The sequence below is a fragment of the Electrophorus electricus genome, chromosome 8 (genome assembly GCF_041902795.1).
Source record: "Electrophorus electricus isolate QZ-2024a chromosome 8, ASM4190279v1, whole genome shotgun sequence".
In the NCBI taxonomy this organism is placed as follows: domain Eukaryota; kingdom Metazoa; phylum Chordata; class Actinopteri; order Gymnotiformes; family Gymnotidae; genus Electrophorus; species Electrophorus electricus.
In genome coordinates this window covers 6,770,747-6,785,000 of record NC_137504.1, presented here as the reverse complement: position 1 = coordinate 6,785,000, position 14,254 = coordinate 6,770,747, and the positions used below count along the sequence as shown (strand labels likewise).

General features: G+C 40.0%; 1 protein-coding gene and 1 long non-coding RNA gene across 6 annotated transcripts in view; one reads left to right on the top strand and one right to left on the bottom strand.

Moving 5' to 3' along the window:
* ank1b (ankyrin 1, erythrocytic b) overlaps positions 1-13,080 on the top strand; it is a 107,837-nt gene extending 94,757 nt beyond the window's left edge. For 3 of the 5 annotated variants that reach the window (XM_035527016.2, XM_081718935.1, XM_081718933.1), the window contains 8 exons: positions 832-906; positions 1,160-1,291; positions 1,534-1,656; positions 5,070-5,724; positions 5,844-6,009; positions 6,261-6,341; positions 6,462-6,553; positions 6,746-13,080. In XM_035527016.2, the coding sequence (XP_035382909.1) occupies positions 832-906; positions 1,160-1,291; positions 1,534-1,656; positions 5,070-5,724; positions 5,844-6,009; positions 6,261-6,341; positions 6,462-6,530 (1,301 nt within the window). In that variant the 3' untranslated portion in view covers positions 6,531-6,553; positions 6,746-13,080. The remainder of the gene's footprint in view (positions 1-831; positions 907-1,159; positions 1,292-1,533; positions 1,657-5,069; positions 5,725-5,843; positions 6,010-6,260; positions 6,342-6,461; positions 6,554-6,745) is intronic. The other 2 variants (XM_035527017.2, XM_081718934.1) reach the window with 2 other exon arrangements.
* LOC145658939 (uncharacterized) overlaps positions 1-14,254 on the bottom strand; it is a 41,245-nt gene that overhangs the window by 23,169 nt on the left and 3,822 nt on the right. Inside the window, exon 3 of the long non-coding RNA XR_014124828.1 lies at positions 5,127-5,398. This is a non-coding gene — a long non-coding RNA (uncharacterized LOC145658939). The remainder of the gene's footprint in view (positions 1-5,126; positions 5,399-14,254) is intronic.

Below are 14,254 nucleotides of genomic sequence, written 5' to 3'. Positions count from 1 at the left end.
ATCCCTGCATCACCAGAGGGAATGAGCAGTAATGGAGTGCATGCTTCTGTATCTGATATGGTTATAGTGCAGATCCTATTAGCATGGCACTAAGAATGAGCGCCAGTGAGAACAGGGCTGCTAGCTTCTCTGCTGTCCAGGTGCTGAAGTGGGAAGGAGAGGAGGAGATGAAGGTGTGTGAGCTCTAGGTAGGTTAAGGGGTGCTTTATCTGCCACACTGTATTATAGCAGCCTTCAGTATGTTTGAAGCAGATGAAGACAGCAGAGATTGTTTGTACATGGCAGGTATTGGCCACAATTTGGTAAGTATAGATTAGCACTACAGTTATAGCAGCAAACACTATCTAATCATTTAATTCTGTCTGACCCCACATCATTTTGGATGGATTGAGATCTGTTATAACATATCTGTTTTTTGGAATCCATCCACATTACTCATGTAACTCAGAGTTTGCATCATTAGAATCACTAATCCTGCTTAGGCACTGTCTGCATTTTATGTGATTCTGCTCACCTATGTGAGTGTGTGTGTGTGTGTGTGTGTGTGTGTGTGTGTGTGTGTGTGTACAATAAAAGTTATTAACTTAGTATGCATTTTATGCAATATGAACAACTATGCTTAAGACATTATATTCTCATGTTAATCATTTAAAACATGAAATAAGAATTTTTGCGACATTGCTCAGTCATTGCTCAGCTCACAAGTAATTACATCGTTATTACATGTTGTTTCTATGTAAAATTAATAAAATGAAGAACATACACAGAATACTACAGATTCACAGAATAGTTTGGAATAATGAAGGTCCCATATGCGGCTTGTCTTCTCAGTCACCGTGAATGCCATGAAGAGGAAAGAGCTGAAGATGACAGTGATCACTGAGCAGCTGGGCCTAAGTTGGACTGGTATGAACTATCTGTGTGTGCACGTGTGCATGCGCGCGCGCGTGTGTGTGTGTGTGTGTGTGTGTGTGTGTGTGTGTCCTGTAAGGAGGGGGCTACTACAGCTGAGAGGGAAGGCATGCCTCACACACTTCAGGCACTCACACTGACATTTCTCACTCAGGGCACACACATTACCTGAAATGTCTTATAATATTTCAGTCTTTACAGACGCTAAGGGTTTGTACTATTTGCTGTTGACTGTGTGCCTTTGCAGAACTGGCCAGAGAGCTGCAGTTCTGTGTTGATGACATTAACAGGATACGAGTGGAGTATCCGAACTCCCTCTTGGACCAGAGCTCAGCTCTCCTCAACCTGTGGGCCAGCCGAGAGGGTAATAGGGCCCAAAGTAAGCATCTCCAATTAAATTCCTTCTCTCTACATTGCTTAATCAATGTCTCCATTTGAGGTTTCTCAGTTTTCCTTTCTGCTTTCATAACTCCAGGTGCCATGAAACACACAATTTTTCTAACAATACATTAAAATATATATTTTAATATTGTATTCTAATTATCATATGCATTAATAATAATATTTATTATTATTTTTATTTTATTATGGATATAATCTCCTTGTTTTTTTTCAACACAGTGGAGAACCTGTGTGTGGCACTGAAGAATATTGACCGCTCAGACATTGTTAAGTGTCTGGAGGGTCAGGCAATGTCTGAGCCTGAAGAGGAAGGGGCCTGCATGCTACCCAGTGTCATTAATGGTAAGAATGGACAGCACTTTGAGGTCATCTCTGTGAGAACCCCAGCAGCAGGGCTTACACCAGGTACTCTGATCTGGCAACCAGTGGTCCACTATCCTACTTCATATCTAAATGACCAAAATTGCAGATACTGAAGCACAAAAGAGGAAATAACAAAATCCTGTATAGAAAGAATGAGAGTGTAGGAATATTTCCTAGTATGGTCAGAATACTCAGCAACCCCCAACACCCCCCCCCCCCAATTTAAGCAACACTGCTGACTACTTCTATGGTACATAGTTCCAAGAAATGTAAAATATTACAAATATCCTACCACCAGGTTTTTTATGTCCATAAGGTAGACATCATTTAACACATGGAATATTTCCTTTCAATGCATTTGGATATGTGAGGAACAGAGAGGACTGTGTAGACATGCATATGCAAAAACCACTAACCCCCCCCCAAAAAAGCATCCTCTCTAAAGAGCATACAAAAGATCTCCAAAGTTATTCCTGTATTTGCCCCTCTCTCTCGTTCTCTTTCTCATTGTTTCTACTGACATGTCACCTGCAGCCCGGCCGCCCTACTATTCCTCGTCACAGCTTTCCTCTTCGACCTCTGACCTCATAACAACTTCATGTTGAGCCCCTGTGGGCCTCATCCTGTCTCTCATCTTAGTTTTTGCTTTTCTCTCTTGGTCGTGTGTTTTGGTTGTGGGCACTTTCTCGTCTCCTGTGACATACTGCAGAGTCGGTGTGCATGTGCATGATACTTGCTGTGTTATTATCTGTCTTGATGGAAAGAAATATATTGTAGGGGATAAAAATGTCATTTCCTTTTTGTTGTTTTTAACCTATAATAACAAACCTGTGTAAAATATGCATGGCATGCTTTCCTTGTATGAAGCCTTCTCTATATATATTTAACTTATTGTTTCCAGTGTGTTCAAACCTATCAATTCCTGTATAATAACTGTTTTAACAACTGGTAAATGTTCTGATGAAATTCCTGTGATGCCGTTTATTCACTTTAGAATACATAATGCTCTAAAATGTCTCTGTAACCATGTGTTGTTGCAGAAGCATTCATTGCTGTGGTGTGTACAGTCTGCACTTTTATGTGTGTATTTTCAAAATCAGGGTACATAACAAATACCTGGGCTGCATTCATAAGATCAGTGTTTACCTCTTGTGAAAGAAAGGCAAATTAAACCAAGGCCATCCCTTTTCCTGTACTACCTTTCCTGTGGTAATACATTCTGATTGGGCACTGAGATTGAGTACTGATACTTACACATATTGTCACCTGTGGATGCAGCCCTTATCTGTATATGTGTGTAATGTGTGTGTGGGAGGGGCGAGAGAAAGGAAGGAAATAAGAGATTCAGTTAATGTTAACATTTTTATCAGCTAAAGCTAATTGTTTGTTCTTTGTGTGTTCTTTTGTTCTAAGGTGTTTATAAGCCCATGTTGTGTGTTTGTGGGTGTGTTTGTACATAATAACAAATATTAATGTGTCTGAGAGAATTTTGCTGCATCTCAGAACATTTATGCATTCACCCCATATATCAAGTGGTCTAATGAGTGTCGTGCTTGTTGAATATATAGGGTGAACATAGATGGTTGTGTCTCACTGCTTCATTCTCACCTGTGTGTTCTCATAGATGGTTGTGTCTCAGAGTGTACACTGCTTCATGCTCTCCTGTATGTTCTCATGTCAGGAGGCACAGTGAAGGTCTCATCCAAGCATTTAATTCTTCTCATCCTCATCTTTAAACGCTTCTTCTTTTTCTCCTCATATACTTTCTCACCCCTTCCATTCTAGAGGCGACTGCTCTGACACTACATGGGATTCTTGGCCTCCTCTAAAATGTTGTGAAAAAAGTTCACCCCTTAAATATGGAATATTGTATTTACATTATTTTCTTATTTGAAATCAATATTCTACATTAGAAATTGTTCATAATCCAATCTGCAATTTTTTTTTTCTCATATAAACTAGTGAAATCATGACCCAATTAAACCCAATAACATTCTGAATCTCTAAGGTTCAATGACACTCAGAATATGCTTTGTTTTCAGTGAAGCAAAACTAAACAATTATTGGACAATATGCTTTTAAAACATCATTTTTGGGAATGCCTATGAAAAGTGCATTTCCTGACAAAAATGTATAGCATGGCACCCAGGTGGTGGCTATGGATTTGCTTGGTGTTTGTGGTATACAGGATGGCTGTTACACCATTGATAGTTGCTATAGTTATTGCTATAGTGTTACTGGTGTTTGCTATGGTTTTGCTGGGTGGTTGCTATAATATCCCAGGTGATTGTTATGCCATTGCTAAGTGGTTGCTTTGGAGTTCATGGTAGTTGCAATATCATTGTTAGGTTGTTATTAAGTGGTTGCTATGGAGTTACAGGTGGCTGGAATGGTACAAGTTGTTATGGTATCGCTTGTTTTTGCTAAGGGATCGCATGTGGTTGCTAGTCTTTAGCTAGGTTTTTACTAAGTGGTTACTATGGTATCTATGTTTGTTGATAGGTGTTGAAGGTGTTGATATACTGTTCCAAGTGGTTGCTATGGTGTGTATTTCTGTGTTGATGCTTTGTATTAGTTTGTGTAAGTGAATGAGTGTGTGTGGGGGGGGGGGGATGCGTGAGTATGAGAATGAGTATTAGTGTGAAAGAGTGTGTGTGTTAGTGTACATGTGTTTGAGTGTGAAAGAGAGAGAGAGAGAGAGAGAGTGAGAGAGAGAGAGAGAGAGAGAGAGAGAGAGAGTGAGATTGTGTGTGTGTGTGTGTGTGTGTGTCTGTGAGAGAGAGAGAGAGAGAGAGAGAGAGAGAGAGAGAGAGAGACAGAGAGAAAATGTACATGGCTTGATGTGTATGCATGTTTGTGTGCAGTGTGTAAGTACATTGTTATTAAAGTGTTAGTACTGTGTAGTCTGTGTGAGAGATGTCCATTGTGAGAGTTATAGTTGACAGTTGACATTTTGGCAATTATATTTGGGCAGTTCCCAAATATTCTGGAGTTAGTTCTATGTTGACATTTCCAAAACTGCTAGATGTTTTAATGGGTAAAAATCATAATAATAACAATAAAAAGAAAAATTAGAAAAGTGCATTTCCAGAAGAAATTGCTTTGCAACATGAAATCACTAATAATTAACAAATGTTATGTAACATATGACACATGTCCATAACCCTTCACTGTTAGCCTGCAGGATTCTAGTAGATGCCTTGATACCAGAGCCTCAGCTTTTCCTCAGCCCCACATGCACATATGTATTACCTGGCAATGTCTGTACCAAGCACAAAAAGCACAAAAAGTCCAAAAACCTCCACCCTGCCCCAAGCCTTCCCCTAACCCCACCCTGCTACTTTTTGTCTGCATGGTGTTAGCATTGCCTCTTTTGTCTGGCCATTTCCCAGGTTACGGGAGGGTTCAGGAGGAGCTGCTCTCACCGGCTACCATGCAGTATGGCCTACCTTCACCTCTGGGTATCGAGCCCTATTGGCAGGAGGTGCCAGGCCTGGAGTGTGCACCAATCGCCACCAACGAGGAGGACGCTATGATGGAGATGTCGGACATGCAGGTGTGGCCAGTCGGGGTGAGCCCATCCCTGGTGACAGTAGAGGACTCGTCTCTGGAGGGCAGCAGCCACGCCGATGACTCAGAGGCCAACACACTGAGCCTGCCCTGCAGCAGCCTGGGCCGGCCCAGCAGCGGTGCCAGTGGTGCCAGTGGCTCAATCATGGAGCTGGAGGAGGAAGAAGAGGAGGAGGAACTGGATGAAGAGGATATGCAACACGACCCGGCACCCAGCATCAGTGAAAGGGTCTGTGCTGCTGGTGCTGTCCCCAAGGCCAACTACAATGGGCAGGTTGGAGGTCAGAGGTCGGAGGGCAGGAGGGCGGAGGCGGCGGCAGGCAGCAGTGTGACGGCTGTAGCTAGAGGAGGTGGAGAAGGGGCTAGAGTGGATGCGAGCTCAGAGGAAAAGTTTTCTGTGCTTACAGGACAGAAGCTCTATGCTCAGCTGTGTGATAGGACTGGGCTGACCCAAGCTTTTGAGCACAATGGAGACAGGTAAGGAACTCAGCCAGCCTATTCTCCCTTGTTGCTGTCCTTACCACATACACAAACTCAAAACTCAAACTCTACCTATGTATATGTGTGGGTGTATGTTCCCCCAACTTGTATCTTAGGCTAGGCAGCGGGGCTTTTCAGCCATTCATCCAGGGGATGGAGGCCTTTTCAGATTCCTTGCCCAGCCGGTCGCTGACTAAAGGCAGGCAGGCCATGGAGGGTGTGGCGGTATCTGGGCATGAGCAGAGCCAGGCGTACATGTCCCAGGAAACGCTGCTGAGGCTGGTATGTGACATGGGCCAGTCAGAGTTCCTTTGTGGGAGACTTCTGAGCTCTCAGGCCCTTGATTAAAAGCTGGGATTCTCCCACCAGAAGGGGCAATTACAGGTGTGGGACCAGGACAGACAGAAGGGTCAGGTGTGTCCCCTAGCCTGTCCAGTTTAGGCAAAGAGCCTGTCCTCTCCACACAGTGGTGAATTTCAATGCTGAGCTGCTCACCAATGAGATACATAACACCTTGCTGTCCCTTTTTCCAGAGAGACGATCCAGTCCACTTCAGCAGTGACCATCTGCGACAGGAGCAGTTTGCCGGTGGCCATGGCAATGTTGTGACCAAGGTGGGTGTCTCACTTTGTTACTGTCTTAGCTGACACATCAGAAGCTCCTCATTCGTTCTGGAGGGGGTGTGTCAGCCTCCCTGTGTCTATGTCTCCCCTCCTCCCCCTCCTCCACTGCAGCTGGGCAAGGATGTGAAGAGAGGCACGCAGGCCATAAAGCACGCCAGTCTGCGGCGAGTAAAGCACTGAACCTAACATACACTGTCCTGAAGGTATGGGACAGCAGAGCAGGATCCACACGTTACAGCTGGCTAGCAGATATACACTATAGGCGAGCACAAACTCAGAAGCAGGCATCGCTACTTCTGTATATCATAGCCAGGCTGAAGGGTAGGCTTGGGGCAGGGTTTTAAGGTGAAATGCTTCTTTTTATACATGCAACCTTTTCCTCTGCTATTCTCCAGGTCAGACATCCACTGTCAGATCATCCTTCACCCAAACCCCAAGCAAAATGAGGGATGGATGACACGTGGGAAGATAGGAGTAAAAGCAGTAAATTAAAGAGAATGACATGTCCCAACCACCTCTACACACCCACCCCCACACTCACCCAACAGTAACCATGGAGCCATGCTGAAGAAACGGAGGACATCTACTTGTAGTTTTATAACATTTTTAACAATTCAAAAAATGTACAATTAGCTTAGGGCATGATCTTTTTGTACAAAAGTTTAAGAGAAAAAAAACCAACAAAAGTGCTTCCTGTCAACTGTAAATGCATGATTGACTGCTGGTGCATGACCTATGACCTTTGAGCTGTCATAACCTATAAACTGAAATGGTATTAGGGCCATCACAGGATTGGGTAGAGGCAAAACATATGGACCTTTATCCCAAAAAGGAGTCGAACTGAAATAGGTCTGTTTCAGAACAACACAGTCCAAAAAAATCCTTTTATTTCTTCCAAGAGATTGTCACAACACAAAGCAGCGTAGCCTATGCTGAGCCCATCACTGTTTCATTTACATGGGCCCTTTATTGTGTTATTATATGTGATAGGCTTATATGCACTCTATGTTATGTTAACGTGTGTTCGTGTGAATGTGTCCGTATCTTAACGCATGTGTACTTGCTTCTGGCTTGGCACTGAACATTTTTCTCTCGTGATGTTGAGGGCTGTTCAGTGTAGGAATGAGAATACCGCCGTGCTCTCCTGCTTGTGAATGTCTGTGTGTGTGGTGGGGGGTATGCGTGTCTGTTTCCAGGACTTTTTTAGTTCCCTTTTGTGAAAAGTGCTTGTGTTCCTTTGAATTGTCCAACATGTTTTATTTTTGTACTACCTAGTAAGAATCAAAAGGATCACCCCTATGTTGTGGGAATATCGTACGAATGGTTGTTCAGCTGACAATTGTGTAGCTCTTGTGCAGCTCTGTCAGTCTGTATGTGCCAGTGTGACACAATGTCCTAGAGCACTGCTGGAGGACACATGCTGTCTGTCCTCAAACCTGATCTGTGGCATTCCATATCTCTCTTTCATATTTCTGAATCTCCTTTCTCCTATCGCCATAACTCTCTTTTCTCTCTTTCTTTCCATATAACCATTCATATCCACAGCTCAGTTTCTGTTTACTGCACTTCAGTGTTGGACTGACTCCAGAGACTGATGTAGCAATGCATGCTGATTTCTTACAGCTTTCCATTATCCTCTAGGGGCCTGCCCTGGGGCCTGGGCATTGTTTATTTCCTGGGCATTATTCTTTCAATCCTTACTGTTCAATGAAAGGTTGTAGCAGAAACATGTGAGGTTCAGGTGCATACTTTGAGTTACTGCCAATCTAATATTCAGTAGGCAGAGTAACATTTAAATTTCAAAAGGGAGTTTTAAATATTTTAATATTTTGACTTTAAAATAACATCCAAGTAGATGTAAAGTAAGCACTGTGACAGTCCACCTTGAAACTGACCCCTGAACTGTGAACTCACAACTGTCTGTCCTCCTTTGGCTTCATATGTAACACACACACACACACACACACACACACACACACATACACACACACACACACGCACCTGTTAATCTACAGTAAAACTACTAAAAGACTTCCATTTTAATAACATCAGTCAAATTTATTTCGATAGCACATTTAAAAACAGCTGTAGTTGACCAAAGTGCTATATAAATAAGGTCTAATGTTAAGAAAAAGGTTAAAAATAAAATTGTACTTAGAGCATAGAGTAGCTAAAAATGCAGCCCATACAACAATAAAACACAGCATTAACAAAAGTAACAAAAAATAAAATAACATAATAAAATAAAATGCAATGCAAGGCAATAAAATAATATAAAGTGAATAACCTAGGGTTAAATAAACTGGTAACTTAATTAGACAATTTAGACACAGCCATAAGCTAAGAAAAATTAAAGATTTAAGGCAGGATTTAAGCCTATCTACAGTTTATATAGACCTCACTTCTACAGGCAGGCTATTTCACAGCTTTGGGGTAGCAACTGAAAATACACCCTTGTTTTTGAGAGAGTATAAGATCATAAGCAGCAATTTATCAGAAGAGGGACCTGCCAAATGAGTAAAAACTATTCCTGTCACAGATATACTGTGGGGTCAAACCATGTAATGTCTTAAATAAAAACAATAAAATGTAAAACTCAATTCTAAACTTTATAGGGAGCTAGTACAAAGAAACCATGACAGGTGAGATTCTCCCTCTTTTCCTTGTTCTAGTCAGGAGTCTTGCAGCTCCATTTTGGACAAGTTGCAGACAGGACAGCAGGAAAAAGCATGTGAAATTATTTCCAGATCATTAAATGAAAGGACTTATTTCAAAATCGGCACTTCATAACTATTTTTTTGTTAAACTTAAGGGATGTGTCAAACAACACCCTGACATTTTTACACAGTTTGAAAAGTATGTGGATAAAGGGTCCAAGTTATTACCAGTGATTTGTATGCTCTCAGTGGGACCCATGATTATGGTGTCTAATTTTCATTTAGCTGGAGGATATTATTAGCTAGACATGATTTAATAAATCAAAAAGTTTTAATGAGATTGGTTCTCATCTGGCTTCAGTCTCAAGTACAACTGGATGTTGTTTGAATAACAATGATAGGAAATTCCCTATTTCTGGAAAATTGTTCCCAGGCAATGAATGTAAAAAGAAAATGAAAGGAAAAAGGATTAGACTCAAGACTGAGCCTTGAGGTATGGCATATGTGATGGGAGCTGGAGAAGAAATAAATCTTTCCCTCTGAGCCACAAATGCACAATCTTTTAGGTAAGAGGAAAATCAACCTAATGCCTTTCCTTGGATACCCATCCCAAGATTAAGGCAATCTAAAAGGATGTTATAGTCAATTGTATCAAATGTGGTGGAGAGGTTAAGTATGACTAAATAGCATAGATGCTACATAAGTGAAAGTGGTAAAAAAAAAAAAAGGGCCAGCTATGGTGTGTCCTGAAACCTGACTGAAACTTGTCCAAATAGAATTTTCACTTTCGATAGAAATTATAATTTGGAGATTGGTCTGTAATTATTCAAAGGTGTTTGGTCCAGATTTGGCTTTTTATTGAGAGGGTGAATCAAAGTTTTTTTAAAGCATTACAGGACAATGCTGCTAGTAAGACTACTATTTATAATAGCTAAAACAAATCCAATAAATCCAACTATTTATAATAGCTAAAACAACATCCAAAACTTTTTTAACAAAGTGTGGAGGGACACTATCCAGAGGAGAAGTGGTCAACTTCATCTGAGACACTATATCACTTAGCTGTGGAAGTGGCACTGAATTGATTCATGAGAGTCATAAACAGTGTGAAGTAGCAGATCTAATGGCCTTAATTGTTATCTACAAAGAACTTTTAAATCTTCTAACAAGTTTCAGGAGAAGCATCAAAGTAAGAAATATATGGATTTAAAACTTTTGTTTAATGGTACTGAACAGAGCATTTGGGCTTCGGTAGTTTTTGTTGATTGCATCTGAAAAAGAAAATCTACTTCAAAAGAGTGTTGGTACATGGAGAGACATGTCATATGAAACTTGAGGTTTGTCCTTCCATGCTCTGCTTTTCTGCATTCCTGCCTTAGAGTGAAAAATTCATTAGCATACCAGGGCTGGGTTTTAACTTTTGCCTTCTGACTCTCAGAGGAGCTGTGAATGCAAGCATATCTGTGCAAGTAGAGTTAAATAGTGACTAACTCCTCTAATTTTTTGGGAGGAAGAGAGGCATTGATATTTCCTAAAGAGGATGAGGATATGTATACATCTTGGAACAGCCTAGCAATAGAGGATTGATCTATGGCCAAACACAACTGATCTTTGATCAGATAGACAGACATACTGCACTTCCACACTGCAGACAGGAAAAGCTAAAGATAACACCAAGTTGAGTGTTTATGAGTGGGGTATAAAACAGACCAGCTGAAATTAAATGAAACTCAGTGACCACTGATTTCAATAGGCAGCAGAAGAATTTGCATATAATCATTACAAGGACTGATCAAAGACAGAAAGTCTGAAAATTCCTGTAAAAATCCCATGTGATCTGGGGTTGGTATTTCTTAGATAAGAGAACAGAGCATATGTCTTGGCAGTTCAACTCTTGAGTACTCGAACCTCAGAACTTGCATTTTTCCACAGGTATTGATCAGCATGTAAAGCAACTGCCAAAGATGGGTGCCAGTCCTATACCCCGTGCAGAAACTCTCGGTGATCTGAAAAAAATAACATCTACTAGGGAGAGATTGGAAAGTGGGCTTGAAGCCCCAACTGTAAACCTAGTCTCTGTTACAAATTTAAAAACTGGGACAATGTGTTAGAGACTAGTGCACCTTGGCTCCAGAGAGCACTTGGTTATGAAACAATCACATCCAAAATTGTAGTCATGGAATACAAAGTTGAACCCAGTAACTTCAATATCACCTCACTTATCGCGTTTCCTACTCTGGTGTAGGTCTAGGCAGGAGTAGTGACACCTTTCAATATCAACCGAAAGTACAAAGGATTAAAAACACCATATCATTCCATATGTCAAGAAGAGTTTGCCTATCATAAGTGAGGGAAGATAAGAATTTAAAGACATACTAAAAATTCCATGATACAACAAACAGGTAATTTAGGTGGCAACAGCTAGCTGAGCAACATAGTGGTGCCATTTTGCCTGACTTTTTTGTGCCTTTTTTAGAGTTAACATGCGCATTCGGCCATCTTTATATTCCTTTGTATTTATTTAATGCATAATGACTTTTAAGCAAACCCTAAGAAAAGTCTAAGTATTTAACCATAGACTTCCAAAGCAATAATATCAAACATGGTAAAGTGTGTGTGTGTGTGTGTGTGTGTGTGTGTGTGTGTGTGTGCCATTGTATGTTCAGTATTTATTCTATTTACCCAACATTTGAGTAGCATTTCTGTAAGCAAGACTTATACAATTCAAGTTATATACATGCATGTAAATGAGTCACAGAGCATGCAAGCATGTGACTTTCATACCAAGTCAAGTTCGTTGAACGGACTACATATACCGATGTCTTAAAGCTTTGAGCTTGAGAGGGAGTTTTTCATGCTGCATTATGCATATGGCTTATTTTATATGATAAAGACTAGAGTTCTGAAACCCAGAGAGGGAGGTTCAGCACTTCAGCTTAGCATTCAAATGTAGCACTGATGCTTACACATTCACACCAAGCATTTATTTGTTTTGAAGAAAATCAAGGTTTTAAACACACACATATTGGTGACACTTTTGCATTAATGCATGCATGAATGAATGAATGAATGAATGAATGAATGAATGTTTGCATCTAAACAAAACAACTGAATCATGAATGTATATGGATAATGGAAAAGTGGTAATAGTTCAATTCCTTTTTTTGTTAAAATCTACTTTGGTTCCACTCCTTATTTTCTCCAGATAAGTGAAAATTGTGCTCCCTGTGTCTATACACACTCCTATTCAGCTCCATTTTGTATAGTTCACATAGGTTTGTGTTAACCAATACATTTTCTTCCATGTTTTTGCCATTGTTATCAGAGATAAATCTTAACGTATGACCATATACAAACACATTAGTATTGTCATTTGATGGACATTGGGTTGTGGGTAATGGGCAGCAGTTATTGCTGAATGAAATGTAACTGATATAGTTTAGACTTGATTGAACTGGTCCAGCATCTTTGTCCTGTTAATTTGAGTGATCATCAGGAGCTTGAAGGCAGGGTGGGAGAAGGGCAAGGATATTGTGTCCTTTTCAAAAAGGGCACACAGTACAATAGGACATTACAATTATGATGTACTATGTTTATGTAAAATGTTACTGTTGCAAAAATCTAGAGTTCACCTATACTCCTTTAGAATGGGTAAATGACAATATTAACGCAATATCATATTACTCTCTCCTAAGGAATGCAAATGCATACATGCACAGAAAATATGTTTTTAATAAAGGATATATATATATATATATATATATATATATATATATATATATATATATATATATATAATTAGAATGCTATGCACCCTTATTAGAGTTGTTATGGATGTACTTTCAGTATATTAGCTAGAACCATGTCCATAACATGGGGAATGTAGAGGCTTTGTATCTATTTGAACTTGTTTTCTTTTCTTTTGTATTGTTATGGAGAGAACAAAAACAAACATGAATATGTATACAAGGCTTTTAATCAGATTCAATCTGACATGAAAATATGTATAGATCATTTACCCTGCACACCAGCTCAAACCATTTACAGAAATTAATAAAGAAAGATGTGACAAATTGTTAGTGGTCTGGAACAGTGTGTGTGTATGTATGTATGTATGTATGTATGTATGTATGTATGTGTATGTGTGTGTGTATGCCTGCGTACATGTACATGTGTGTGTATGTGTGCATGTAAGTGCACATGCATGAGAGAAAGGTATGTGGCAAGTCAAATTTCTTTTTATAGCGCTTTTTACAACAGGTCACAAAGCAACATTACAGATGTCTGAGTCCAGGCCCACAGTGAGCAAGCCAAAGGTAACAAACTCATGGAATAATTCTCTAAGACTATGAGGAAAAAACCCTGAAAGGACCAAGAGTCAATTGGGGAATTAATCTTTCTCCGGTTAACACTGGCCATCACAACAAAAACAAAATAAAACAAAAAATAAAAAATGAGAAATATCAAAATATAAATAAGAAGGGATGACTAGGAATATCTTGGTATTAGGAATGAGAGACAAAGTTAAACAGTGGTGATAGAGGCCAGCAGGACTGATGATAGTGGCTAGCAGCAGTTATTTGGAGAGTTTATGGGAATAAGAATTATCAGGCTGGTTCTGAGGGGTTATGCATAGGTGTATTAAGATGGGGACTCAATATAAAGTGTAAAAAAGTCAGTAGATGAATTTAGTCAACTCCAGAGGGCGAGTGTGATGAAGGTAGCTGAAGGTCTTTTACAAACCCCGCACATGCAGAAGACCCCAAAATAGTAGAGGATACACTGGAGGACACATAGGAATACCTGGTCTCTGTCAAACTAGCATCAAACAAAAACCAGCTGTACAAGCTGGAGAAAGGCAGGACACACAACATAAAAAAAAACAGGAAAAACAGGTGGAATAGGGTTAACATTATCATTTGTATGTTAGTAAAATTATGGCAGCACATTAAAAGCACATAATGCAGTCTATAAAAATGATATTGTTAAAGTGATATTAAAATAGTACATTTCATATAATACAGATGCTTGTGCAGATAAGTATGTTTTCTACCCTTTACTTGATGACTGAATGTGTGAATCCCATATGCTGCAAAACCAACTCAGGAAGCACTCAGTTGAAAAGAAAGAAAAAAGTAAGTAGAGAAGTAGGAAGAGAGTGTGTGGGTAGCAAATGATAGCAGTTTCAATGAGTCAGAAACTTATTGCATGAGAATGAGCCTCTACCCATCTCAACTGCCATGGCTA